The following is a 27112-nucleotide window of genomic DNA, read 5'->3' on the forward strand; positions in this document are numbered from 1 at the left end:
TAACCGGAAAAAGGTCAGCCGCGGTCTGCGCACCCTACCGAGTTTCGCTTTTGATGCTCGTCATCCCGTGCTACTCAGTGACACCTGTGCACCGACATGCGTGAGTCTGCGTACAGCTTTGTGTGCGAGGACGTTTGGTGACGATGTGTCTCGTTTCTTTCGTTTTGCCCCGGAGCCTCCTCTGCGTATGCCGCCTTGGCGCGACAGTCGCAGCGGCACATCAGCAGACCCACACATTGGCCAGAATCGCTCTCTGCGGAGGAAAGTACCGGTGCAGGCGCGCCGCCCACAGAGGCGCAGGAGGCGCCACACTTCAACGCACATGGCCTCTCTCATTTCTTCCCCTCGTTTGCCTTGCTGACGTACCAACTGAGGAGTGCCTTCACGTTTCTTTTGTTTTTCTGGTGCTTCATGCCCCCCCCCTCCTCCAACACATTTGCCGGCGCATCTGCGGTTTGTCCCCGCCTCGATGTGTGTCTTCTCGGCTGCTCACCGGCTTCCACCCGCTCGTACTTCCTTGCCGAGAGCAGAACAAGAGCACACGAAGGAGAGGAGGAGTGGCGAAGGACTTCGAAAAGCTGGAACAAGCACGCTCTGAGTCGTGGCCACAGCTTTCCTGTTGCTCAAGTAGACTACCCGCAGAGCAACTTTGAGTTTCACTTGCTCTGTTTCTCTTCATGTGGAGCGTTATTCGACGGCGTCAGGGCCTCAAGCCCAACGAAGCCCCCTCGCGCCATGATGCTCCATGCATCGCGCATCAACGCTGTATCCTGCTGCATGCGGTGCGCCCTTATGTTCCGTACATAAGCCCCACTGCCTTTAGCAAAGCCTACGGTGATTTTCTGTACGCCAAGATCCGCCGGTGGCTGCTTGACGAGCGCGTCCATGTGCGCCTCCACGCGGCAGATCACCTCGTGGAGCTCTACAAAGAGAAGCGTGAGCACTGTGTGCAGAGCCTTGCATATGACATGCTGCCCATCCTTCTCTCGACCTTGGAGAAGGATGAGAGCGCCACCTTGCGTGAGCGGGCTGGAATGGCGCTAGAGCTGCTCGTTCGCGAGGCCCAGACGCAGCGACTGCTACTTGGAGGGGGTTCCAGCGAGGATGCGCCCTTGTCCACATTGGCCGGGAAGCAGACGGCGCCGACGCCGCACCTTGCAGCAATTCTCGCTTCTCTGCGAGACGAGAGTGATGAGGTGGTGGTTGCTGCCCTGCGGGTTGTCTTGGCGTGCCACATGGCGCACAACGCGTTTTCTGTGACTGCTGCATTGGTCCAAGGGGGTCTGATTCCCGTGTTGATCGACCTGATTCAGTCGACAAACACAATGACTCAGATGGTTGCCTGCTGTGCAACGCGGCAGCTCTTTCAGGTCAAGGAGGCGCACGTGGAGCTTCTCAAGCTCGGCATCGTGGCAACACTCACTAAGGCAATCATCAAGGCAGAGGCTGTAGCCCTTGTCGCAGAGGCTGCTGAGGTCGCCTCCTTGATTGCCGAGTATGCGCAGGGAAGACGCGACGCTGTGGCCTGTGGTACACTTGCCAGCCTTCTCCCGCATCTGCACAACGCTAACTTGACTCTGCGAGTCGCCGTATACAGCGCGGCTGCTCAAATCACCGTGCTGGAGGCGGCCAAGGTGCAGGCGATGGAGGTGGGCTACCCGGAGCAGCTTGTTGGCGAGCTTGCCAGAGAGGATGAGCGCGACGTCCTCATGCACATGTTGCGACTCATCTACAACTTGGCGGAGTGGCCGACCGCGCGCGTGACGCTGCGGGAGTGTCTGCCACGAATTGCGGAGCTGCTGCAAATCGCGGAGGGCGACGAGGGCGTCATGTTTGCCCTGTCACAGGCCGATAGAATCCTCAAGAAGAAAGTGTTTCCAGTGTGAGTGGGGAGAAGAGGACAGAAGCCCCCGCTCGGCAGACGACTCGCACATGCCGTATTACTGTCACCGGCGCCGTCGACAAGACAGCTTCGCCACACGATGAGAGTATCGTTGGGCGCTTACGCCTCTCTTGTCGTTTTGCCTTTTTCTTGCGCGTGCCCCAGACACTGGGGAGCGCGATGATGTACATTAACGCTGATTTGCCCTCACTCCTCCTCTTACGCCGGAGGGGAGGAGGGGGAAGGGCGCGCAGTGGGGAATCGGGCATCCAGCTAATCGCCACCGAACATGCAGAAAAGAGCACATCGCCTGTTGTGATGGTCTTAGTGGACGCCACTAAACTTATAACGGAGAGAGATGGAGAGCGCAGGTGCATCACAGTGCATCCTGAATCCTTTCCCTAACGTCGGCATGACACATGGAGGCGCTATCTTTCGTGGCGAGCGACACGGAAGGCGGACGACACGAGTGAGTGTAGCGGCGGTAGAGTACTCGCTTGCATGTGACCGTTTTTCTTATGGCCTTTCGTTTATCTTTCTCTCTCGCTCGCGCGCGTTGTTGTGCCAGCGGCCACAACTCTCCAAAAAATTCTCTCTCCGCCTCCCCCTCTCTCCTCTCTTGCCTCACGCTGCGCATGGACACCGGCATCCGTTGAGCTCATCGATCTTTGCGGGTTGGATGCGCGTGATTTCGAAAACCCACGTCGTGTTTGCAGCTCTCCATGTAAATCCCTGGTGCGGACACGTCTTGTTGAGGGCAAAAGAGTAGGATACAGTTGTCCCTCTTTCCCTGTCCTACGTGTAGCGGAAACAGGTAAGGCACGTGCATAGGCCAAGGATGGCATCCAAAGCCGGTGGTGTTGCTCCAAAGGCGCAAGCTGGTGCGTCCTCGCTGGCGGCCCACGAGCCGCTCATCATTGCAGCTGCCTTTCTCGACGGCGTGGTAGCGGTGTCGGGTGTGCCTGTGATGATGGCGCAGGCCGCGTATGTCTCATTCCCCTCTGGCGCCTACCTTGTTGCGTACCAGCTGTGCTTTCTGGTTCCGCAGCTCATTGCAACACTTGTGGCGGAGCAACTCACGCTGCACGTTAGTGCCTCGGCGCTCTTACTTTTCACACTGATGTGCTCCACAGGCAGCGCGGCCATCGTAGCGCTGAGTCTGTCGCAGCGCGCGCTGTCGCTCTTCTTTGCCTCTCATATTCTGAATGGTGTCTTTCGACACACCAAAATACTGTTTGGAGTAACCGCGGAAGCGCTGCACATGTCGACCACTGACGTCAGCGCAGCTGCCCGGTACGGTATGATGGCAGGCATGCTGCTCAGCGGAATCGCAGGTGACATCATGCGCGATGCGGTACAGGTGGCGCAACTGTTCATCGGGGTAGAGGCGGTCGCTGCGACGCTGGTCTTCGCACACCTCCTGCTGCGCAGTCGCACCGTGGTGGTGACCGCCCGAGCCAGTCAGGAGTATGCCCAGTGGCTCCCCAGCCTGACACGGGCACCGGCAGCTGTGTACCGCACCGTGTCGGCTCTCATTGCCGTCATGTTGGCTGCCTCGGTGAATCAGATGGTGTACCCTATTGCGGCTCCCGCTTATGGTCTGCCGTACACCTTCGCGGGTGCCCACTTGTGTTTCAGTTTGGTGCTGCAAATGGTCTTGATGCCATCCGTCGTGGAGGTTGTCAAGCGCATGGCGCGGCAGTGGAGGTCGAACGTGCTGCTGACCGGCAGCGCGGAGGATAAGCTGTCGGTTATTGCCGGGCTCTTACTGCTTGCGGGCTGCACTGTCGTTCCGTGCGCTTCTGATTTCGGGCCTTTGGCCTTTTATCCCACATCGCTGCTGTTGGTGGACCTACCCGCCGGCGTCCTGACCACGCTCGCCGCGAGTGCGGTGCAGGAGACATTTGGACACGGCTCCGGCGACGCGCCAAAGGTCGCAAGGCTGCTCACCCACATCACGCAACTAGTGAAGATGTTTGCGGCGCCGCTGCGCATCTGTACGGCAGAGAGCCTCAGGGGGTACAAATACCCTGTGCACTGCATCAGTATCCCGCTGATGACGTACGTACTGGTGAACGCCCGCACACAGAACGTCGCGTACGCGGCGGCTGGACTGGCGACAACGCTGCTCCTTCTCACGTCCACTGTCTCCTCCTTTGAGGGTGAGCTGTAGACTCGATTCCCTCGCTGAAGAGTGACAACCGAATACCGTAGTTGATTGCCACCAGCGGCTGTGTGGGTGAGCGCCGAGGCGGCTCAGCGTCCGTGAGGATCGGTCGATATCAAAAGCTGATTTGGCGCGTGTTCGTATGCGCGGTGTCTCGCCGGGTGCGCCGACTGTCCGATAGAGCCAGTGGGAGACGAGCTTCGGTGAGTAACGTTTCCATCCTTTCCCTTGTTGTTCTTTTTTTGTGAGGGGGGGAGAGGGGCTGTGCCACTGGACCTGCTCCGGTTCGGGTCTCTTCCACCGAATCCGTTCGTGGAAGAAGTGGAGGGAGGTGATATGGGGGAGGCGAGGACACACACGCAATGGCCTCGCCTTCCCTTTTCTTTTCTTCCGCTCTCCTCTGTTCCTCGAACTGCCTCCGCCCTGGCTCATTATTATTGTATAGATCTGTGTAGAGACACACAGCGTTCAAGCGTCTCCGAAGGCAGGACGGGGCTTGTGCATCCCCCGTCTCGTGCGTTCTACAACCGGGTATTCTTTTCTCTCGCTTACTTGGCTTCCTCATGATCCTTCTGTATTCCGGTCGATGCTCTAAGTCCTGCTTGCCGCAGTGGCGGCGATGCCCGCCACGGTTCGCGCGCCGCCCGGAACTCCTCCGCCTTTGGCGTGCGTCCGGCTGCGCTTGATACTTTGCTGAGCCCGTGGTAGAAGACGCCCACTCAATGGCGTCGAGCAGAGCTGCCACGACCGCGGGTCACACCGTTTCCTCTCCGGAGGGCGCCACGAATCGCTCTGGAAAACTGAGAACACGCCCCTGCTGTTGCAGCGATGGAGGTGAGTTAGCGTGCGCCCGCGTGTCTGGGTGCGACGCTATGCACGCCTCTTTTCGTCCTCTCCCTTTTTGTGTTTCATTGCTCACTACGGCATACCCCTCTTTTGGTACGGTTTCTCTCCCCATTGTCATTCTCGCCTCGCGCTCACATCACAGGGTGGCATCCTTCGCTGTTGAAAAGACTTGGGGAAAGGTCCCGAGACACCGGACACCCTGCCTCGGCGCCGCCGTCTCCTGTGGAAAAGTGGAGACGCAAACGGTGGCACGCGCACGGCTGCACCTCTGAGTTCTCCCTCCCCGCCCTGTCCCTCTGTTCCGCGCGCCTGCCAGCCCTGGGCGTGAACGGGGGTGGCGTATTCGGCACCTTGGTCTTATGATGCTGGACATTAGAAATACGGGCGCCACAACTGAGCATCTTTCCCACACCCGCCTCAGAGTGGAATCACAACGCACAACGCGATAAGAGGCGGCTCTCGCACCAGCGTTGGCGGCACGCAAGCCGACCCTCTCAGAGACGGCGATGGCAACAGATACACCTGTGCCCAGTCACTACGAGGGCGTATTGGAGAAGCATTTTTGCCCCATCGTCTTCCTCCTCAACTCGCACACTCCAGACAACCTCGACGCGGCAACGGTCGCCCATCTTCTCCGTCCCTTCTTCAGAAAGGACGACTACTATGTCGTCAATGTCTCCAGTGTCGGAAACCCGATCGGGATTCTGAGAGAGGCGAAAAAATCCTTATCGAGTGAAGCGTCATTGCAGGCTGCTGCGGCCTCGCTGCAAGACCGCCTTAGCGCTGCCGTGCAGAGCGCACTAACCAACATCGCCACAACACGACGGGAAGCACAGCAGGCGGCGCTGCAAGCAATGGAGGCGCAGCTGTCCGCCTTGCAAGCAGACTACATGGAGGATGGCCTGTCCGCGGAAGAGGCGCTGGCCGCAGCGCATGCCGAGCTACAAGAGCGTTCCGAGTCAGAGGACGAGGACAGCTACTCGAGCGCCGGTGAGCGTCTTCCGCCAGCTGTGTGTGTGGTAAACGCACCTTTGCTGCCCGCAGCTGTAGCCCGACTGGCATGCGACGTGGCCAGCTTGGCTGCCGTAGTGCTGCTGGACTCGCCGTGCAGTGTGCGCGAGTTGGTCTCCGTTGCTGGCACTGGCGGTCGCAAAAGCAGCGCCAGCGTCCCCGCGTCGAACACCGCGAATGACCGGGCGAAGGGGCGCGGCTCAGGTGCCGGTGCCGCAGCCTCCTCGTCCTCTTCCGCAAGCAAGCAGCACCACTTCTCCGCAACGGCGGGCGGTAGTGCGGAAGATCTGCTGGCGGCCCTTGGCCGAGCCGCACTTGCGCAACCAGACGACAGCGCCTTTCAGGAGGTTTTGCTGCAGCACGTGCCTTATCCGACGGAGAGCTCGAACATCACAGGCGCCAGCCCGGAATCCCCCGCTGCCTTGCGTCCTGCCGTTCCGGCGGCGCAGTTTTTATCCACTCTACACGCACTCCTGCTGCGCATTTTTTCCTGCTGGGTGCGGTACGACGCGTGGCGAGCGAGACGATGTCTCGTGCAGGTGCCAGCCTACACACCTCTAATCGATGCCGAAGCGGCGTTGTCTGCGGCGGCAGGCGAAGACGCCTTGGCTGCTGCAGCGGCCGCGGAGCAACGCCCCAACAGGCACAAGAGCGGCGGCCCCGGGGGGCATGAGGACAGCGTTTCCTTGCCGACCTCAGCCAAGCCCCCCACCACGACGCTGCACCCGTGCACCATGGCGCAAGTTGCTGCCGAGCAGTTTGAGTACACAGCGTGCATGCAGCGCTGGATGCGCTGCCCCTCTCACGAGAGCACCGACAATGTGCTTGCGGCCGGGGAGGCGGTGCAAGCGTGCCTTAAGGGCTGCCTGTGTCAGGTGGCCTCATTGAAGGGCTCGTCTACGCTACGCACCTCGGCCGACACCTCTGCAGCGCAGCTTGGTGAGGATATCGCGGACGCCTGTGCCAGGTGCCGCGTCGCAGTCGCGGTGTCCTCTGGTGCGTCATTGCGGCCTGCGAAGGACAGTGTTGCAGCGGCTTGCCCGGACAAGGGAGCAACCACTTGCGGTGCGACGCCCGTCTCCGCTGCGGCGTCCGCCGGACTCACTGCCGATTCCGTTGAGGAGGCCCTCGCGCACATTGTCACGGAGGAGGTCGGATCGACTGCGTTGCCGAGCATCACGACAGCGCTGATTACAACTGCCGGCGATGGAGACGCGCTGCACTGGATGCGCGACGCGTTGCTGGCGCGTGACCAACATGGATGGCACACTGCCGTGCAGAGGTGGGGGAGAACCGCTGTGTACTGTCTGCATCAGCAGACTGACGCCATTGGTGCACCACGCACCCAACACACTGCGCACCTCCTCGACAGCCCCACCACCTTCCCTCGCTTCTTTCGTGAAGAGGAGTTCCTTGAGGCGGAGGGCCGCTACTATGCACCGTCGTCATTGAGCGATGATACGGAGGAGGAGTCGGACTCATCGTCTGAGGAGACGGCGTCGGACTCGAGTGGCGACGACACCGCTAGCGCTGCGGAGGGCGCGGCCACGAAGATGGTGCCCGCAGTCGCTCGTGAGACGCCCCCTGCGTGCCCTACAGTCGACCACGTAGATGTCGTGAGCCAGCACCTGCGCCGGCGGCGTGTGCTGGAGCAGGTGCGCTTGTCCCACGCTCGGCCTCCTGTGCAAGAGCTCTTGGGCTGCGGTACGCCATGCCGCACCGTGGTCACAGAGACGCAGTGGATGCGGGCAGCCGACGGCACGCTCGTGGAGGTGGCGCGAACCGCTGCGAACAGTGCACAGATGCGATGTACGATCGTCGACGCTGGCCTGCATCTCGAAGCTGGGTTCATGCTGGACTGCCCGCCGTCGACTGTCGACGACTTCGCGAAAGCGACGGCTGCAGACGCGCGTGCTAGTGGGTCGCTGCCAGAGCCGCTCCTCGCATCGGCAGTCCGCGGCTTTGTGTCGCTGGGACGCGAGCTTCGTGTCATCACAGAGGTGGTCGCAGACAACGCACAGGCCGTGGCCCAGGGCGCCTACGCTGCCGCTGTCGCCGCCGCCAAGGAGGCTGCCGTCACCCAATACGAGGCGCAGTTCAGACGCGTCGGAAAGACCTCCAAATCGCGCGACGAGGCCAAAGCGGCCACTCAGCTCACTTTGGAGCAAATCACCCAAACACTGCTGGATGCACTCCCGTCACCTCCGCCTCCACCGCCCCCGGAGAGCGGCGACGGGAAAGCCGCTGCAGCGCGAATAGTCATGCGGGTGCACGCCTGCTTCCTTATGCACGACTGCGTCATGACGGCCGCCACGTCGAAGGCTGGGGTTCCAGGGGTTCAGCTCCGATGCCTGACGCCCAGCCAGCACACTACACACCTTCCACGGCGCAGACTCCTCACCGTGCAGCTGTGGAACGAAGGCGTGGTGAGCGCTGTCACAGTCACCCACCTGCAAGCTGTCGACGTCTATCTCGACGGCGTGGTGGAGGTGCACTCGCCCGATCTCCCAACTGGCGTGCGCCTGCTGCTCTACAAGAATGGCAGCTATGTTACAGTCGCAGGTCGGTGCCAGCTGGTCGTCTCCCCCGACGGCCGCGTCACCCGCTACGAGAACGGCGAAGGTGGACGTCTTGTGCATAAACTGCAGCACGGGCGTGCAACTGCAGTCAGCGCGCCAGCCGTACATCGCGTGGAGCGGGAAGATGGAGTGCAGCTGGAGGTGATAGAGCCCAGCGGCGCAGACGACCATGGGCAGGCAAGCTTAGTACCTTGCAGCCTGGGCCATGTTCGCCGCATCCGCCTTGGCACTGGGGTGGTGGTGGAACAGGGCGACACGGACGGCATGTGGTCGTGGAGATTCGTTGGGCTGCCAGCCGTGTACTGTGACGTCACGGCCTACGAGATCGCCGTAGCGATCGACAAAGGCGAGTGCGACCGCTTCGCATACCAGCCACGCACCGACTCCTTCTCTCTCTTCGTGAACGACAGCAAGACGGCGGGCGCTAGGGTGGCCGCCGATGTGGCAATGAGCAGCTGTCGCATATCTGTCTTCACGCAAGGCTGCGATTTGTCCACCGCACGTGCCGACCAGGGAGGCTGCACCGGCGTTTTTGCGGTGGATTGTGCCTACGGCGGCGTCTACGGACGTGTGGGTGCCGACCATGTGTACCGCGTTTCGCCGTTCGGGCGGTGCTCTGAGGAGGTCGAGCACGGTGGCGATCTGCGCTATCGCCAGTTAGTGCTGCCAGAGTGCTACAAGAGACCAAAGAAGACGGCAGAGGTGTTATTGCTGCCAGAGTATGCGAGCCCCAGCTTTCGTCGCGCCGTCGCTGGCGATGGCGGCGATCTGACCACAGTGCCGAGCGGAGACCACGTGGATGCACTTCACCTGCAAGCGTTACCGCTGCTTTTGCCCAAGGAGCCTGCGCGCATCTCCGCGAGTACGGCGGCGTCCCCCTATAGGGCGTTGGCTGTTCAGCATCCCGCCACATGTGTGCCACTCCAGGTGCGCTGCATCGCGTTGCAGGAAGACGGCTCGCAGGTCACGGTACTTGATGCAGCGTCCTGGCTGGAGTGGGTGATGTGGTGGCAGCGCCACAGCACTTGGGCCCCCCAATACTCTTCGCCGACGCCAACAGAGGCACTCCGCGAGGGCGCGCCGCCGGCGCGCCCCTTCAGACTCATCAGAGCTTTTCGGGCACGGCAGGCGTTTGTGCCTCTCACTGAACCCGGCGCAGAAAACGTGCTGGCGGAGGCGTCTGTGGTCCAGGAATGCGTGCTGCTGCTGCTGCCTTCCCGTGAGGCTGCCTCGGCGCCGTCTTGGTGTGCTGCTGGTGGTCTTGCGCTGACTAGTGCCGTGAGCGGCGTCACTGGCGCCGCCGGTGAGGAAGACACTGCAGCCGCGGCAGCGGTAACCGAGGCAGCTGTGCCGTTGGACGCGGCACCAGTCTCCCCTATCGTGGCGCGTGAGGAAGAGCAGGCGCCCAACGCGGTACTCACGGACGCTCACTGCGTGACAGGATTGCCTGCTGCAGCAGGCCGGCGCGGTGGCTCGCTGAACTACTGGACATCCGCGCTGTGCCCGCAGGCGCTGCAGCCCTCTCGGGACAGCCCCAGCACTGAGAACAGGGTCGCAATGCCAACGGCACGGGCGCACGCGGCGACCCCGTCGGCCGATGCGGCCACGTCCGAAGCCCCGGCGCCACCGTCGCCGGCAGTACCAGCAGCTGTGCCGAAGAAGATGTCCTCTTCGCAGTCGTCGCAGGTTCCTCTGATGCACTCGTATCATCCTGCGGCGGACGAGCTCACTGGCACCAACGCCTCTTCTCGATTTCACACTCCACTGCTGGAGGTGCATCCGAGGAGGGTGGAATTCGGCAATGTGCTTCCTCTGCGCAGGTACGTGACGACGGTGAGGTTGACCAACGCTTCGACGGTACCGTGTCGCTACCGTGTCCGCGTCGGCGCGGTGGTGCGTCCTTTCCTCTCCGTCTCCTACTCGCGTCAGTTTGTGGCGCCTGGTATCACGACAGAGATGCACGTTGAGCTGTCTGGCGGCCAGCCTTACGGCGTGATGGATTCCGAAATCTGTATTGTGCACGAAGGCGGTACAGTGGAGGTGAGCGTGTGGTGGTGCACGACTGACGAGGCGGATACAGCGCGTCTGGGCGACGGCGTAACGTGCGCTGGCTGGACGGTGCACAAACCGGCGATTCAACATCCACGCGTGCCTGAACAGGAGACAGAGCCGACCGATGATAGGAGCACGCTCTCCGACACCAATGTGGCACTAGACGTGCGCACCGCGTAGCTCTGTGCCACTTGGGCGTAAGTGCAGCGTGGCAGAACCGACATGTGCCTCTACCCCCATGTCTGCAACCGTATATTTTTTTCGTGGTGTGTTGGCCCGTTGTACGCGGCAAAAGCAACGAGGAGACCTTTTCGTGGTCGTTTCCGGCCCTTGTGCCCCCCTCCTTCTCTTCCCCTCCAGTTTGTGACGCAGGTGTATGTGTGAGTGTTTCTGTGTTGTGTCTCGCCCCCCCCCCTCCTCCTTCCTTCTCACCACCTCTCCCTCCGCACTCCGCGCTCCAGCGCCAAATGTAAAGTTACGGCCTCCTCTCTCCTTTGGCTACTCTTTGTTTTTGCTTGATGTAGTGGCTGTAGCCGGTGCAGCCTGGGCGTGTGCGCATGCGCGCGTGCTGGCGGACCGGACCGCCGCAATTTTGACCCTACGCAGTCTCCCTCCTACCGTGAGAAGATGAAAAACAACAATTCACAAAGGTGCCGTGGCGCTCGAGGACGTCCGTAGGAGGACGGGAGAACGAGATGGGATTCGCTATCGTCTTGTGCAAGTCTCGACCGGTCAACAAATCGTACATCTCCAGCACTCACGCGCCCACCCATTTCGTGTGTCTGGTGCATGTGGGCTGCTTTGGGCCGCGGCGGCATAAGCGACCTGATGCCCGGAACGGAATCGTTTACGCGCTCACATGACGGCTTCGACCACGTTCAGTCACGTCTGTTGCTCCGTCGGTGGTGCCGCTGTAACGACTGCAATGCTCCAGTTGCCTCACCAAAAGCCAGCAAGGGAAAGAGGCGATCCCCCGTCCCCATCTCCCCCCTCCTCTCGTCCCGCCTTGTCATATATAGCACGGAGTGTTGACCTCTCCTGCAGCCTCCCACCATCAAGCTCTATTGCACCAATTTGCGATCTCTCTTTTATTTCCTCTCAGGTCTCACTTTGCGTTGTGTGACTCTCATGGCGCCCGACGCTACTGGCCTCCAACCTGGATGCACATACCGCGTGGGCCTCCTGGAGTACACCCTGGAGAAGGCTTGGTTCTGCCAGTTCTGCGTTGGTATTTTGATCTGCGTGAGCAATGGTGCCTGCTTCTGCTTTTCCATCTTCAGCCCCTTCATGAAGGGCGAGGGTTTCAGGTACAGCCAGTTTGAGATCGATGCCATCTCCACTGTCGGAGTCCTCCTCAGCTACTTTTCGATGCCAACGGGCTTCTTGTATGACCGCAAAGGCCCGGCCGCCACGTTGCTTGTCGGGACACTGCTCAACATCACAGGCTGGGCAGGCATGTCCTTGATTTTCAGCGGTGTGCTCTCCCACAGCCCGGCCGTCATGGCGATCTTCTACGGTCTATCGCAGCTTTCCGCAAGCTTCTATGAGACCGGCAGCATACTCACTAACTTGAGGTCCTTCTCCTGCTACCAAGGGCGCGTCATTTTGATTCAGAAGACCTTCATGGGCCTTGGCAGCTCCCTCGTGGCGCAGGTCTACATCGCCTTCTTCGAAAAGACCCTTTCCGGTATTGCGCCCTTCTTCCTCTTTCTAGTGTTGTACTCCGGCTTTGCGGGGACTTTAGGTGTGCTGTATTTGCGTCTACCGACGCCTGCGACGCGCTGTGTTGGCATCAACATCGAGGACGCCGACACCCGCGCCCGCGGTGGTGGTGAGCCGCGCATGTTCGCGCTCCCCTTCAACGTCGGCACCTCCATCCTCTGCTTCAGCGTGGCCTTCATTTTGCTCGCCTCGCTCATAGAAAACTATGTTCATCCCTTGAGCAATGAATGGCGCGTGGCCATTGGGCTTGCCACGGTCGGCCTCTGCGTCTCCTTCACTGCTATGATCTTCACCACACCGAACTACGAAGTGAACCGACGCCGCGATGCGGGCGACGCAGACACGGGTGGCATTGACGACAAGGCATCAGCCTTGGATGCCTCCACGGCTCTCTTGCCGCCGACGGCAGCTAAGGCCCGAAGCGTCGCTGCCATGGCCACGGAGGATGGCCGCTGCTCCGCCCTGAAGGACGATCTTGACGCATGCGGTGGGCCGATGGTTAATGCGGCTCCACCTGCTGGGGTGACAGATCTATCAACGACTACAGCGACGCTTGACCCAGCTCTGCCAGCACAACCGCCCCTGGGACCCAGTGTCGCCGGTGAAGACTCCCAGGAGGGCCTTGGTATGTTGAACGATAAAACCTTGTGGGAAAACCTACGGCACTGCGAGCTGTGGCTGCTGTGGTTCGTCTGCTTTGGGGCGTGGAGTGCCATGACGGTGGTGTCGTCTAACAGCACCCACATCTACCAATCTATTGCACGCGGCTCCTTCTCTCTCACCGTCAACACCGTTTTTGTGTCGATCTACGGCGTGGCGAGCGCGCTGGGTCGCATCCTTGTCGGCGCTCTCTACCCACGGATGGCACAGCTGCGAATCCACGTGGCAGCGCTGCTGCTGGTCGCGCCGCTTCTCAATGCCATCGGACTGCTGCTCTTCCTCGTCTCCTCGGATCGTGTCCTGTTTGTGCCGTTTTTCGTGGTGGGCCTTGCCGTAGGTTTCTCGTGGGGGAGTACGGTGCTCACCGTCACGTCCGTCTTCACCCCGTCGAACTGCGGCAAGCATTACAGCTTTCTGTACACTGCGGGCATGCTTTCACCCATCATCTTCAATATGGCGCTCTTCGGCCCCGTGTACGATCATTACCAAGCAAAGCAGGGGCACGAGAAGGATGGCTTCTGCGAGGGCGTGGTATGCATCGCTGTGCCGTTGGTGGTGTGTATGGTGGTGAACATGTTTGCCGTGATGTCGGCATACGTGTTTTACAAGTGCATCACAGCGCGTCGCTAGACCGGTACACACACCTTAGTCGTGGGTAATGGTATTGGTGACCTCGGTTGGACAACAGCCCCCACCTCTCTCCATCGCGAGAAAAAGTGATACGAGCACAACATGCAGCCGTTTCGGCTGAGACGAGCAGGGTGCCCTTTCACGCGCATGGTGGCAAGACGCTGTGTTTCGTGTGTGTGTGTGTGCTTTATCACTGCTGCTGTGTGTAAGCGCCCCTTTACCGTCTGCCTCTGCCACAGCAATACCTCCCGTTGCCGGTATCCGCAGCTTTACCGAGGGCAGCCCGCTACGCCACATCAGAACTACAGGTAGAGGCAGGAGGGAAACAGAAGGAGGAGAGGGCCATGCAATATTGTTTCTGTTGAGAAAACGAGTAATCTCAGGTTTTCTGAGGAGACACCGCTGCTTGCCTATGTCCCTCATATATTATTTTTTACTCTTGTTGCTTACCGCGTCGCTGTCTTCCAGTCAAACCTGCTTTTATTTTTTTTTTCTTCACACGTGTGCTTCTTGTGTGTAAAATGGCGGTTGAAAAGCAGAGGGGCAGTCGGTCTCTCTCTCAAATCGCCCCCAGTCGACATTACCCTCCCCTTTTTCCTTTTCAACGTGTCCGTTCTCTGCTATACAACAGGAGGTCAGTATTCCACTCTAACCCGCACCCCCGCTCCTCCTCCTCCTTCTCGTCCCCGGCGTGCTACACAGACCCCCATCGCGTGGTGCGAAGCAGCCGTAGCCGCACCCGCGTTACAGCAATGCGCCGGCACAGCCATCTGAGAGCACGGCCGACGGACTCGAACTCCACCCACCCCGCGCTCTACAGGTTGCCTCGCAGCCGCTTCCATCATGCTGCTCGCCACCTGGTGCGTCGTCCTCGGAGTGGCCTCAGGCTCCCCGCACCGCTGGGCCGTTGAGGGCCGGGATGGGGGTAGGGTGCGTTCGAGTCACGCGGGCACTCGTGCCTAATCATATGGATGGATCAGGCATGGCCACGCTGTCGCAGGCCGCCCCGACGCCACACCGTCCAGGAGCTGGCCGCAGACGTCAGCAGCGATCCATCGCGCTCACTGCGCTACGTCCTAGGCATCTGACCTTCTGACGGCAAGACGTGGGTTTGGCATCGGCAGGGATAGTGGGGCTGCTTGGCCTCCTCGCACAGAGAGCGGGGGTGTGGACTGGGCACTGATGCCACAGTGACGTGTGGTCCCCGTTGTCAGGAAGAGAAGCACGGCGCGGCGGAAAAAAAAAATAAGTACACGACAGCTGATACGAAACACGCGTTGTAGCACGCCCTCGGGGACAAACCCCGCGCAGCACGATGCGGTGCACAAACACATCAGGAAGCATAAACCCAAAACCGACACCACACAAACACGCGAAGAGCACAAGTTTGCACGGTGACTCACGTCGACAGCTCACAGAGAAGGCCACGTCCAAAACACGTGTGCACAGGCGGACCACCGGAAAAGAGAAGGGGTGCGTGCGTGGTAGCTAGCCCCTCCCATAATGCAAGCATTGACGCTGTGTGCACGATGGCAGATCACCAGGCGCCGGGCCCAAAAGCAATCGAAACGTGAAGAGCCGTGCACACAGCGAGTCGCATGCTTCGCCGTGGCGACAGGTGCACTGGGCCTCCGTCGAGTGTGCAGTTCCCGCTTCCCTCGGTCTCCTTTTGCAAAAGTACGTTGATGCGTATTTCGTTTGTCGGGTTCCGCTTGATGCCTCACTGCTCACATCGTCACTCTCCAAGCTTCTACTCACTTCCACCTCTCCGCTTTTGTGTTTCGTTGTTATGGTGGTTCCCCTTCACCGCGCAAACATCGCGTCACGATCGGCCGCTTTCATGGTGCCATGCTCAACGGGGCCCAAATGACGGACACCCTTCAGCTATTGATTTCATCGAGAGCACGAAGGTGCGGCAGCGACATTGGTGCAAACCAGGATAGAGCAAGAACACAATACGAACAGCTTGACGACACACTCTGCTCTGAGGCGCATCTGCAGTCTCTTGTACGCGCGTGTACCTACGCCTCTGTCGGTCTATCTCTACTCTGTTTCTATTGTTGATACCTGCCTTTTCTTTCGCTCTTCCTTTCCTGCGCGTCTTCTTTTTTCAGCTGGCTTGTTGCTTTCCTTGCCGTCCCTTGTGTTGTCATTCATTTTTATTTTTGGCATCCTCTGTGTGCGCATAAACCACTTCCACGCACCGCGAGCGTGCGCGTCCCTTTTTCGGTTCGTCGGTCGGCTTCTGCATGTATTTAACCTCACTCGCGACCACGCACGGAAAACAGAATAAACGGCCGCGTTTGTGCTCAAAAAACGTCGCCACACTGGAACGTGTCCTCTTTTCTCAAACGAGGCTCGAGTTTATGCGTAGGTCGGAGGATGGGAAGGTAGATGTAGCCGTGCGGCGTTGTCGGGCGTGGAGCGCGCCTGCGGCACCGCTTAGCCACATCTGCGGAAGCCGCAATGCCTCCTCCGTGCGGGCTGCCGCGGGAGCCATTGCGGGCGACCACACACACCTTCCACTGCCGCCGACCATTTATCGCCTTTTCCCCACAAAGACAGTATTCGTTCCCGTGGACATTCCCTTTACCCCATCGCTGGAGGCGCCCTGCAATGGAGGGCGACAGGCACCATGCTCCCCACCGGCGGAGACGGAGACCCTCGAAGCTCTTAAGGCTGAGCTGCTAGCCGCAAAGCATCAGGTAAGGCTGCTCAACACGGCAAGCGCACGATCTTTTCACAGCTACGCAGCACTGGAGGCCGAGAACGCAGAGCTGAGGGATGCCAGCCGGCGCCTGCGCGAGGCAAATGACGAGCTGAAGGCGCGCCTCGCACAGCGCAACGACGAGGTGAATGAGCAGCTGCATCTCATCTGCGACTTGGAAAAGAAGCTCGAAGAGTTTAGGTGCTTCAACACGGCAGCACGCTTATCGGCGTGCAAATCTCTTAATGGCGGTTTGAAGTGACGTACACGCGGCGTGTGAGCACCTCGCACAGCTGTTGTGTGTGTGTGTGCGTGTGTGCGGGCAGGGCTTTGTTGTCTAGGGTGTCTGCGGGTAAAAAAGGAGGCGAATGTGATGGGACGGCCATTTTTTTTTTACCTCTCTGCACGCGTGTGGCAACTGCCTTTGGGGCGCTGTCGGATTTTTCTCTTTTTGCGGTTGAGTTTTGTATTGCTTGCAGGATCGCCCTCCGTTCCCTCTCTCTCGTCGCCTGCGTGTGTGTGTGTCTGTGTGTGTGTGTTTGTGTTTGTGTGTGCGTATGTGTATGTGTATATGTCTGTGTATGCGTGCATGCATGTGTGTGGTACAGTGGCACAGAGCAACAGTACAGAAAGGCTTCGCACCACAAAGAATTGTGTGCTGTTACGGATGCAGAAACATATTGTGTTCCTACGCCGGTTGAGTGCTGGTACAACGGCTGCACTGGAAATGCCATAGGGCGCCTGTGCTTGGAGACCTCTACGATCCACAAACCCGACTCTTCAGAGAGGGTACTCATGCGTCAGCCGGTGTACTTTTTCGCGCTCTGTGCGCGTGATGATACCAACAGGATAGCTGTGGGGGCTTTCCACGTCCAGTAGTTCACCTTTCCGCGTGCTCACCGTGTCTCCTGCTCTTACTTGTCGACACACGTACACACAAACGCACCTACACAGCTACCGGCCTCGTGCGCGCACCGCTGGGCAAGTTTGGAAGCCTCCCCTCTTTTTCAGTGTGAGCTGCTGCCGTGCAGTTCAGCGCAGATGCGACGCGTTCCCAGATCAATCGCTGGCACCGCGGCACAGGTTCGGTGCTTCGTGTTCGGAGCGATGTACGACAGTCGCTCATCGGGTGTGCACGACGTGGCACCACGAGATGGGGTGGACTTCATGTACGAGGGACCACAACAGGTACTCCCGGGTGCGCACCCGCTGCCCCTTTTCCACCCGGACAACTCTGTCACCCGACCACCCGTATCCCCGTACCTGCCGTCTCCTCAGCGGCCACATCCGTACTTCACCACCGAGCTGCCGGAGCTGCCGCATTTTCAGACAACGAGGCCGATCGTCTACACCGTGGGCACCATGAAGCAACGCATTGTGGCGCCGGTGTTCGACCTCGCGAACAACGTCACGCACACTCGCGAGTTGGACCCGTTCATATTCGGCTTTTACCCGGAAACAGAGGAGATGGCCAAAAACCTGAGCTACTGGCTCGTGCGCTGCCAGAACTTCTCCAGCAAGTGGGACTACGAGAACCGTGAGATTTGGCGAAAGGCCAAGAAGAATTGGCCGAATACGGGCATGGGCATGGCACGCGTTGGTGACCGCAAGAACCACGCCCACCCATGGGGAGCGCATTCAAAGCCGGTGAAGCCGTGGAACTTGCTCATGCCAACAATGGATGTTAAGACGTGGAGCAAGAGTAATCGTATGCTCGTCACGCTCAAGATGCTGCAGGGAAAACTGCAGATTGTGGAGCGTTTGACGCTGCCCGAGCCCACGCAGGAGGCGTACCTGCAGCTGTGCCGCACCATGGGCTGGGACGTGCGACACAAGGGCGGTGGTGCACTGTTCATGGATGGGGGCTCGCGGCTGACGCCGAGCAGCGAGTACGATCGCGCGTTCTTCTTTGGTAGCTTTTTCAATGGGCGCAACAAGTTAGTCCGGCCGACGCTGTTGTGCGACGAGCCCTACGACTACAACCGCACCTCTTCCAAGGCGCGTACCAAAGGCCCGAAGGGCCAGAAGAACCCCATCCCCATCAACCGATTCAACGCCTACGACGCCCTCACCCACGACACTCTCATCATTACGGAAGGCGCACTACTGCAACTTGAAGATGAGATGTACACGCACAAGCTGGCTATGCTACCGCCGCACATCCGCGCGCAGTTGCCGGAGCGTGGGTTTCTCGACAGCGAGGTTTTGGGTGACGTGCCGCCTGCACTGCAGACTGTCCAGATGGAGGCAGCGGCGCGCACGGAGGAGGCAGAGCAGGCAATGTACGCCCCATACTACGACAACCCATATCACCCGTGGCAAGATGAAGGTGAGGCGTCGTACGCCGTGGATGCTGTCGAAGGGACGGTGCAGCGCTACATCAAGTCTCGCAAGACGTCGTGGGCGATGCTTTCGTAGGGCACTGCAAATCACGGATGTGGGTGACTGGGCCGGCGTCCGTTCTGGCGGCGCGTGGCCGCTGAAGGTCTCGTACACGCTGTGTGCACGAACGCCTTTTTCGCTACTTCGGCTGTGTCCGTCAAATACGCACGCACGCACACACACACACACATCCTGCTGTGCTGATGAGTGGTGCGTCTAAGGCGGTGGTTGCTGGTGATTAGTGTTGTCTTTTGTTTCAGTTACTGCGTCATATTTCCATACACACACAGAAGGAGAAACAACGAACAGAAAAACAGAAAAAAAAATCATTGAGTGCGACGTGGTAACGCCGCGTCATGGTGACGCCGCAGATTTCTTTGCTTCTGCTCACCTACAGCGCCAGCGCCCTCCTCATGCCATTCACATGCGTGAAAACACCTGCTGGAAGCACGGCGGAGAGAAGGGATGCCTCGACCTCCGCGCGACTTGTACGCGGTGTGCCTGTGTGAACAAGGACTCGTTGGCGTCAGTACGGAACCGTTTCCTTGGCGAAAACGATGCGTGGGAACACTAGCCAGCGTGCGATGTGTGTGTGCTTCTGCACCACCCGTCCTGAAGGCGGTATGCGCGGTGCCTGGGCATTCTCACTCTCCCAGAAAAAAAAAACATGCAGAGAAAAGTCAGCTGCTGATGCAGTCACGGCGTGCGTGTGCGCCTCTCATGTCGCGTGTGGCTCCCTACCCTCTTTGCTTTTCTTTTCTCCTGCTCTCATTCTTCTTCTCTTGATGAGTGCCAGAACACTGGTGCACAAGGCGGACATAATGGAGGTGATCTGGATGGTCTACTCCGGTCTTGGTGGGGCCATCATGTGATGCCTTCTCGGTTTCTTCATCTCCACGTAGTGTTACCAAGGACTGCGCCTGTGCCAGGAAACGTGGCCACCGCAAGTATTCGTCATCGACCTGCTCACAAACATACCGGCCGGACTTGTCTCGTAGTTGGCCAGGAACCCGCTTACGGCGAAGCTAGCATGGGCGGCGGCCTCCATGACGGCCCTTCACACGCCACTCGAGGGAGCCGGCTGATATGGTGCTGTTTCTGACTTCGATGTCCTCGTCTGAACCCCACTGTCGATAATGGTGTGTGTGGGGGGGGGAAGGGGGCGGTGGTATCAACAATAGAAGCTGTCAGATACTGGAAACGGCGACGTGCACACCGTTCCTATGAAACGACACAATTGATGGCAACGTTACGTAGGGTGCACACATCAACAAGCACAACCCCAGAAGCGATTACCGTGATATCGCGCCGTCTGTGAGGTGGGAGTCGGTTGGCGCTCCCACACAAGTACCTGGACGTCGGTGTGTGTGTGTGTGCTTGGCGAACTGATGTCTGGGTTGCTTGTCCTACACAGCGTCCTTCTGCTGAGCTGTGTGTCGGCTCCGGTGACGGGGATTGCCGTCTGATGTCGTTGTGAAACATCGACTGTCTTCTGAAGCAGCATGTGGTGTTGTTGCCTGGGCGTATTGCCTTGTCTCATTATCTCCTTGCTCCCATCGACTCGTTTAACAAGCAGACGGAGCCCGCGCAGGCCTGGCCGCCGGCGTCGCCCCTCTTCCCCCATGCTGCTGTGGCAGCAGAAAAAGGGTAACACTAGAGAAAGTGCTGTGGAGGTTAAGCGTATGGATGTCGCTCTTGCGGACGGCACCGAGAAGCGAGGCACTGAGGGAGTGGGCGCCGGTCGGCCTTCTTGCCACCCCTTACAGCAAACAAAAAGGCAAAAACACGCAAGAGTCGCTTCTTCTCTGGACGTTTTAATCGTGTGTTATGTGGGTTGCCTGCGAAGGGGCGCGCGGCGTGAGCTGACGTGCGCACTGAGGGTCGACTCCAGGTCACACCAGCTCCTTCGCCCTACTTGCAAGTGTAGGGTATATGCGCGAGATGGAGGTCTGTCGTTGCCCAGAACTCCGTTCGCTTCGCTAGCACTCGCTCTGGACGGCGCGTTGTCAGCATCCGCATCGGGTGCGTCTCCCTGTTGTTGCTGGAACTGCTCCCGTTCAGCCCTCCACTTTGCTCTCCCTTCCGTTTCTCTAGGTCTGTTTCCGTGGCTTGCATCTTCGAGCACCACGGGTCCCCTCTGCGACCTTCACCCATGAAAGCGTTGGGGCGCGGCCCCATCACGCGCCTGGCGAACACGGCTGCCCCCGGTGGATTCGCAGCTCCAGGTGCAGTCTACAACCGCGACGATTGGAACGCAGGCCGCGACGTGAGTGCCGAGGAGCGGCAATGCGGCATTCTCACACGCCTCTGCACGCTTGCCGCTACGGCCCCGCGCGAAGCGGCATCGCCAGCGTGCGGACTGGCTCCGCTGGAAGCCGTGATCCGGGTCCAGTCCACAGATGCACACGTGACAGAGGTCGACGCGAACGGGGGCGGCGCCTTTCTTGAGAAAGCACCGAAGGGGCGTTGGCGCAAGATATCTCGTTCAAAGACGCTGCTGGTGGAGGACACGGCAACACCCTTCAGCAACTCAGACAAGAGTTTCTCGCCGCGCGTGCAGAGCTACGGCGAGTACGTGCGGCGGATCGGGAAGCTTCCGGAAGGGCGGCCGCTTCTTCGCTTCGCGATGTTTCGTGACGGGTACTCGCTGGATTCCGTCTGCCACCGTCTGCGCTACGAAATCGGGGTCCCACACGACGGGGTCTACCTTCACGAGCCGCCAGGCGGCTCTTTCGCAGCCGTAACCCAGTTCGGCGTCGCCGTCGGAGTGACGCGCGAGCAACTGCCTCACGCGTCGCGGCACTACAACGTTCATGCGCTTATCTTTGACGACCGCGGCTACCACGCTCTCGACGAGTTGCCCCGCCTGTCTGTCGCCCCACAGGCCTACCTGCACCGTATTCTTCTGCGCTGTGTCTCCGGAGACGAAGCAGCCGTCGCGCAGCGCCTACGACACCTCAGCTCGAACGGCTTTATCAACTACTTTGGTTTGGAGAGCTTCGGCATCGGCAGTAACACCCTCTTCGACATGGCTGCCTTTGCTTTCCGCAGGGAACCCCATCGGTCAGTTGGTGCGTATCTTCAAACGCTCGCCGAGTGCAGTCCCCTGCACCATCAGCCGTACCTGTCCTACGCAAATGCGGAGGAGAGTACCGTTGCAGGGGCGGTGGCAGAGTGGCTGCGCGTGTGCGAGCGTGCCAAGTTGCCGAGGGAGACACGCGAGCTGCTGCGAAAGCTTCACTGCTACCACCTTTCGCAATGTCACCCCAGCGACGCGACAACCATTTCCATGGAGGATGTATGGAAGGCGTGCCCCATCATGCATCGCGCCGAGCAAAGCGCCGCCGCCTTTGTATGGAACGCCATGGCGTCGCAGCGGCTCCTGTCGTTTGGCAGTCGGCCGGTGAAGGGAGATTTAGTGTGCCGCATCGGCAACCGCGGTGCGATAGAGATTGCGGAGGTCGCCAGCGACACGGATGCCTCACATTACACCATCGATGACGTCGTGTTACCCATTCCATGTGGCGGCACCCCTGCTGCGGAGCTGCGGTACCCGACGCACAGCGTTAACGAGGCATTCTTCACACAATTTGCAAAGAAGCACAGCCTCTCCTTTCTCTTTAACTCCGGTGTAGACCCGACCCCGAGGGCTGCGGCTACTCTGGGGCCCTACCGCCGTCTTGTGAGTCGACCACGCAACCTGCAGGCGGCGGTTTTGCAGGATCCTTCCTCTTGTGCAGCCCTCAAGAGCGATCTGTTTCTGTTGCAGGAGCATCAGCCGACCGAGGGTTGGTCGCTCGACTACCGGCAGCGCGTGCGTGAGCCGTCGAACTTCAATGTCTCGGAACGTTTTCGCGAGCGGATGAGCTGCATTCGGAAGCGCCGGGCAGGTGAACACTCCGTAGCACTCGCTTTCGTGCTTCCCGCGGGATCGTCGCCGTGGGTAGCCCTGCGCGAGGCGTTTCACATGCACTACGGCACATTTCACGACTTTTACGGGGTGAGCTAAGCTTTGTTGCTGAGGCCAAGCCTCAGCACTCTGAGGTGCGGCGCTGTCTCTCAGGCAAGGACTGCGGGGTTCCTCTCTGGGCACCGGACACGTTTCCACACTACTAGCGCACCGTTGCATGTGCTCCAGTTCCCTGCCACACGGTGCTTCTCCTTTCCTTCGGGAGGTGCGTGGCAGCATGGCGGTAACAAACCAGCGCTAAACGACAACGTCACAACAAACAACGAGAGGGAGGGGTGGGGGGAGAGACCTCGTGCTAGCTGTTTTCTTCCCGTCCACGGTCTTTTCCTTGACGTGCTTGCATGGGTACTCACTGCACTTGGTGCAACTGGGCCTCCTCACTGTCTGCGCCACAAGACCCTTCCACTATCACCAGAGCGACCACTGACGCGATGCGCGTCTCTCGCGGCCCATGTCCGTGCCGCGCCCTTCAGTCCCACGCGAGAAAACGCTTTTCCTGCCTTCCACCTGTGTCCACGCCCCTCCTCCTCTTCCCCTCAAACGACCCTCGTCTCTCTTCCTGACAATGGTCCTTTGTATCTTCTATGATATGTCGCCTGGCTGACTGCCTCGCAAGGCCGCCGACCACGTCAAGGCAAACTTGAGGAGGCCATCAAATGAGCTCTGACGACGAGCATCGACGACACTTCTGTGTCTCCCTCACGAATCTTCATGTTGAGCTGGAGACCATCGGCGGTGTTACGTACCCGCACCACATTTTTGGAAGTAACATGACGCTCCGAAGCGAAGAGGGCGAGCTGCTGCTGCCTGGCGCCAACGGAGAGGTCCATGTGAAGGAGGGCGGCCACTACACAGTCGAGCATGTCCTACCGAAGTAGCGACTTGGGAAACGAAACAAACAGACATTACTGTGTGTATCCTCACCGATTTTTTTCTTTTGAGTTTGCCTTTCTGTGTGTCTCTCTGCGCAGGCTTGTGTGCCTGCCCACGCCGTGGCTCGAAGTAATGGAGACGGAGCAAACATAGCACATGCCAGATATGTCGATGTCGTCGTCTTCGGTGCTGCATGGCGCTCAGCGAGGTCTCCATGCCAATCGTCTTGTCTCTCTGCAGTCGGCGCGCTTCACACAGACGCCGGCTTCTCTTGTGACCTGAATCGTTTTGTGTATGCCCTCCTCCCCCATCTTTCTGGCTCCGAATAACGGCAACAGCACACCTGCCCGGCCTCGCGCCGTCTCTACGCACAAAACACCTCCACCTCGTCTCCCTACCTCTGTTCCCCAGCGCAGCTCCATGGTGCAGCCGGAGCAACATATTGTCTACGCCATTCACGAGTATGCGATTCCCGGCAGTGGCTTCTTGCGGCTTAAGGCGGGGGACATCATTCACGTCGATGAGGCCGACGCAAGCGGTTGGTGGCTTGGCACCAACCTCCGCGGGCAAAAAGGCGTCTTTCCCTCCACGTACACGCTCCCCTATGTCTTCCCCCCTCCTGCAGAGGACATTCTGCGAGATATGCGGCTGATTGTTCTGGGCCACCGGTTTGGTGTGGATGTGGCTAGTGGAGCACCCCTTCCGCTGCTCGAGCACTGTGAGGCACACGTGTGCGATGCCGATACGCCCCCGCCACCGCTTGCCCTTTTACGCAAGACCATGGATGAGCGCCTCCTCGACCGCGAAGCCGCGCGCGCGTGTGTGATGGGGTTGCTCTCTCAGTTAATGGAGATCCGTGCACGCGAGCATGAGGAGCGAGCACGGGCCGCACAAGGTTTCGCAGCCGAGCAGCAACAGGTGGCGGAGCGCCAAGCCGCCCTGAGGGAAAGGCGCGCAGCACTGGAGGCGTCGTTGCGTACGCTTGCGGCGCGCAAGGCCGCGCTGCTGGAAGCGTGCATAGTCCCGACCTCCTCATGGTACGAGCGGTTCCACAGCCTGTCCGTGGAAGCGGCCCCGTCGTCCGAGTCGCTTTCCTGTGAGGGAGCGTGGCGTTCCGTTCTCCAGGATGTGAAACAGGTAGTGAAGCGGCAAGAGGAGGAGCTGACCCGCCTATCCACGAGCTGCACGCAGCAGGAGGATGTCTTTGCGCGGGCTGCGTCGTCGCTGCGAGCGCGCATTGAGTGGCGGGACGGAAATGTTGCTCGCATGCTGGCTTACTGGGCGGACAAGGCACACGCCGTCAAGACCGCATACACAGCCGCCAAGGTGGAGCGCGACGCTGCCGAGTCCAGGCTGCAGATGCAGGCCGCGCAGCTTCGCCATCGTCTGGAGGAGGGTCGCGAGCGATTTCTGAAAACAAGAGAGCAGTACCGACAGCTTAAGCGACGCGCAGAGGAAATAGCCGTGGCGTTGCAGCGAAAGGACTCACTCGAGCACCTGTCGCGGCAGATCGCCAGAGCTGACGTCGCGATTGCGACGCATCAAGAAAGGCAACGCCGTTACCGGGCTGCTCTCGCATAGAAAGACGGGATCTGGTGAAGACAGAAACTCGATTTCCTGTAGTCTACTACATCATCGACGCCTTGGGGCTACTTGACCATACAGCAGCAGGGGGGACTCAGTGCGGGTTCACTTCTTCCATCCTCTGAAGGACACCACGACGACACCATTGGCAAGCCGAAGGTTCGTCTGCATGGCGTGTCGTTTGTGTTCCCTTCTTGCTCTTTGTAGAGGCTGTCGCTTTGGCCTCCGCTCGCTCTCTTTTGTGTTCGAAAGGCAGTCCCTCGTTGTGCTCCCTCATCCTCACCCCATCTACCTGGCTCGCCCTCCTGTGCAATCGTTCGAAACACACTGCAACCCATCTGTTGGTGGAACCTGATCGCACGTTCATGCACATAAACCCACAGACACCAGGACGGGGATTTCCTGAATGACCCCGCGGAGGCTCGACCACCCGCCTCAAAAAAAAAGTCCCGCCGTGTACGCTTATCACCCAGGAGTTGTTGCCGTAGAACATAGCCGGCAGGACGGAGGGGTGGCGTCCTTCTCTCTGCGCGGCGCCCTCGGAAGCTTGCTCCCGTGGAAACACTAAGGGGGCAAGCACTTTTTAAATGTTTTCCCGCAGTCATGACAACGGGAGCAGTGTCCCCCAGAAGACACCGTCCTTGCGAAGACCGGCGTGCAGAAGGCCGTTCACGACGTTGACCGCGAGGATGCTGTGCTTGTTTGAATGATACGCGACAGCGACAACAGCCGCGAGCTTGCCTACTCCGAGGCCAAGCAGTTGGTGGCAGGGCGAAGCTTATGAGAAGCGCTCATGAAGCGCGCTTTGTCCATCCTCCAGGACACTGGCGAACACAGCTCCCAACGCGATGGTCCCCCGCGCTCGTGCGATCGCGACAGCATTCAGTGGGTGCGGTTTCCTTGTCCACGAAAAAACATGCAACGCCACAGTCGTGCCGAGAGCCAGTGAGGTGACCTTTTCAGGCGCGCATACTAAAACCACGTCAACGCGACTCTCCTCAGCAGCGCGCTTGCCTTTCTGTCGAGTAGTCGGTTCCCTGTTGCCGCGATGGAAGGGCGACGTGACCCCGCCTCTGACGATGCAATGCGCCCCATCCTCACGGTACATCCTGGTCCCCCGACAGGCGTACGTTTCTCCTCACCAGGATGACTTTCGACCGTGGCTGGCTCGCTTTGCTGGTTGCGGGTGCGTCGCTGCTGCATAAGTCCTCGTCAGCGGGATCTTGGCATTGAGGCGATTCGTTTGCTTCCCTTGTGGCGCCCAGCTGCGCTGGCGGCGTTGACACCTCTATCCCCTAGGCTATTTGATTGCGTGCCCGTCGCAGAGTTGGTGGACTTGAGTGCGTCGCGCTGGAACACCCTCGGCTTCGCATTTGTCTACTCGCCTGTGGTGAAGGCGGCCGTAACGCCAGCTGGCCTGCCTTAGTGGTGCTTCCGGTGTGTATGAAAAGAACGCCTCGTCAGTGGGCTTGCGTGCCGCTCATGGACCTGAAGACCGTCAAGTGCGCCTGGTGTCGACACCGGTGGTCGGCAAAGCCCAGCCTGTGTGCTGATGGGTGGATGTGTGCGCCTGTTTGCCCCTGTCTGTACGCTCCATGACTCTCCCCGCCTGCGGCACCCAGCGGCTGGTCCTCGCTCCTCCTATGAGCGCGTTGTCTGTGGTGCCGACCAGGCACCGCAGCAGCTCTTCACATGCCTGGTACCTCTCGAAAGCCCTCTAAGGACACGGGAATGAGGGATGTGACTACTTTTTGTGCCACCTGCGCTGCTCCGAGATGTTCCTGGCACATTTGCTTGTCGTCGGGGTCTTTCGTCACCTCGTGGTTGTCCCTGCGCGACCTTCCACACGCCCCTGTGCAGATGTTTGGCTGCCCGTTGTGTGCTTGTGCGCCGTGCCTCCGTCACCAAGTGGGGCGTACCGAGGAACCCCCACTGCACCACCACGTTAGTCACTCTCCATCTCATGGGTCTTTCGACGGCTGCTGGATTTCTCCGTATTTGAAGGTCTTTGCATCGGTGCGGCGCTGCCTGCGGACCGATCTGCCAT

The 27112-nt window shown here is 59.7% G+C and overlaps 8 protein-coding genes across 8 annotated transcripts; all 8 read left to right on the forward strand.

Annotated features, from left to right (window-relative positions):
• Window positions 1-677: 677 nt before the first annotated feature.
• On the forward strand, window positions 678-1886 carry LMJF_11_1310 (conserved hypothetical protein; the record flags this gene model as incomplete). The annotated part of the gene is made up of 1 exon (XM_001681545.1): window positions 678-1886. The coding sequence occupies one exon, from the start codon at window positions 678-680 to the stop codon at window positions 1884-1886; it is 1209 nt and encodes a 402-aa protein (XP_001681597.1).
• Window positions 1887-2720: 834 nt separating this feature from the next.
• LMJF_11_1320 (conserved hypothetical protein) lies at window positions 2721-4055 on the forward strand (the record flags this gene model as incomplete). Its single annotated transcript, XM_001681546.1, has 1 exon — window positions 2721-4055. The coding sequence occupies one exon, from the start codon at window positions 2721-2723 to the stop codon at window positions 4053-4055; it is 1335 nt and encodes a 444-aa protein (XP_001681598.1).
• Window positions 4056-5401: 1346 nt separating this feature from the next.
• On the forward strand, window positions 5402-10717 carry LMJF_11_1330 (conserved hypothetical protein; the record flags this gene model as incomplete). The annotated part of the gene is made up of 1 exon (XM_001681547.1): window positions 5402-10717. One exon carries the CDS (start codon window positions 5402-5404, stop codon window positions 10715-10717), a length of 5316 nt encoding a protein of 1771 aa, XP_001681599.1.
• Window positions 10718-11665: 948 nt separating this feature from the next.
• LMJF_11_1340 (conserved hypothetical protein) lies at window positions 11666-13549 on the forward strand (the record flags this gene model as incomplete). The annotated part of the gene is made up of 1 exon (XM_001681548.1): window positions 11666-13549. The coding sequence occupies one exon, from the start codon at window positions 11666-11668 to the stop codon at window positions 13547-13549; it is 1884 nt and encodes a 627-aa protein (XP_001681600.1).
• Window positions 13550-15915: 2366 nt separating this feature from the next.
• LMJF_11_1350 (conserved hypothetical protein) lies at window positions 15916-16518 on the forward strand (the record flags this gene model as incomplete). Its single annotated transcript, XM_001681549.1, has 1 exon — window positions 15916-16518. The coding sequence occupies one exon, from the start codon at window positions 15916-15918 to the stop codon at window positions 16516-16518; it is 603 nt and encodes a 200-aa protein (XP_001681601.1).
• Window positions 16519-17363: 845 nt separating this feature from the next.
• Window positions 17364-18674, forward strand: LMJF_11_1360 (conserved hypothetical protein; the record flags this gene model as incomplete). Its single annotated transcript, XM_001681550.1, has 1 exon — window positions 17364-18674. The coding sequence occupies one exon, from the start codon at window positions 17364-17366 to the stop codon at window positions 18672-18674; it is 1311 nt and encodes a 436-aa protein (XP_001681602.1).
• Window positions 18675-20790: 2116 nt separating this feature from the next.
• LMJF_11_1370 (conserved hypothetical protein) lies at window positions 20791-22647 on the forward strand (the record flags this gene model as incomplete). Its single annotated transcript, XM_001681551.1, has 1 exon — window positions 20791-22647. The coding sequence occupies one exon, from the start codon at window positions 20791-20793 to the stop codon at window positions 22645-22647; it is 1857 nt and encodes a 618-aa protein (XP_001681603.1).
• Window positions 22648-23901: 1254 nt separating this feature from the next.
• LMJF_11_1380 (conserved hypothetical protein) lies at window positions 23902-25062 on the forward strand (the record flags this gene model as incomplete). The annotated part of the gene is made up of 1 exon (XM_001681552.1): window positions 23902-25062. One exon carries the CDS (start codon window positions 23902-23904, stop codon window positions 25060-25062), a length of 1161 nt encoding a protein of 386 aa, XP_001681604.1.
• Window positions 25063-27112: the final 2050 nt, after the last annotated feature.

This window comes from Leishmania major, chromosome 11 (genome assembly GCF_000002725.2).
Source record: "Leishmania major strain Friedlin complete genome, chromosome 11".
Taxonomy (NCBI): Eukaryota; Euglenozoa; class Kinetoplastea; order Trypanosomatida; family Trypanosomatidae; genus Leishmania; species Leishmania major.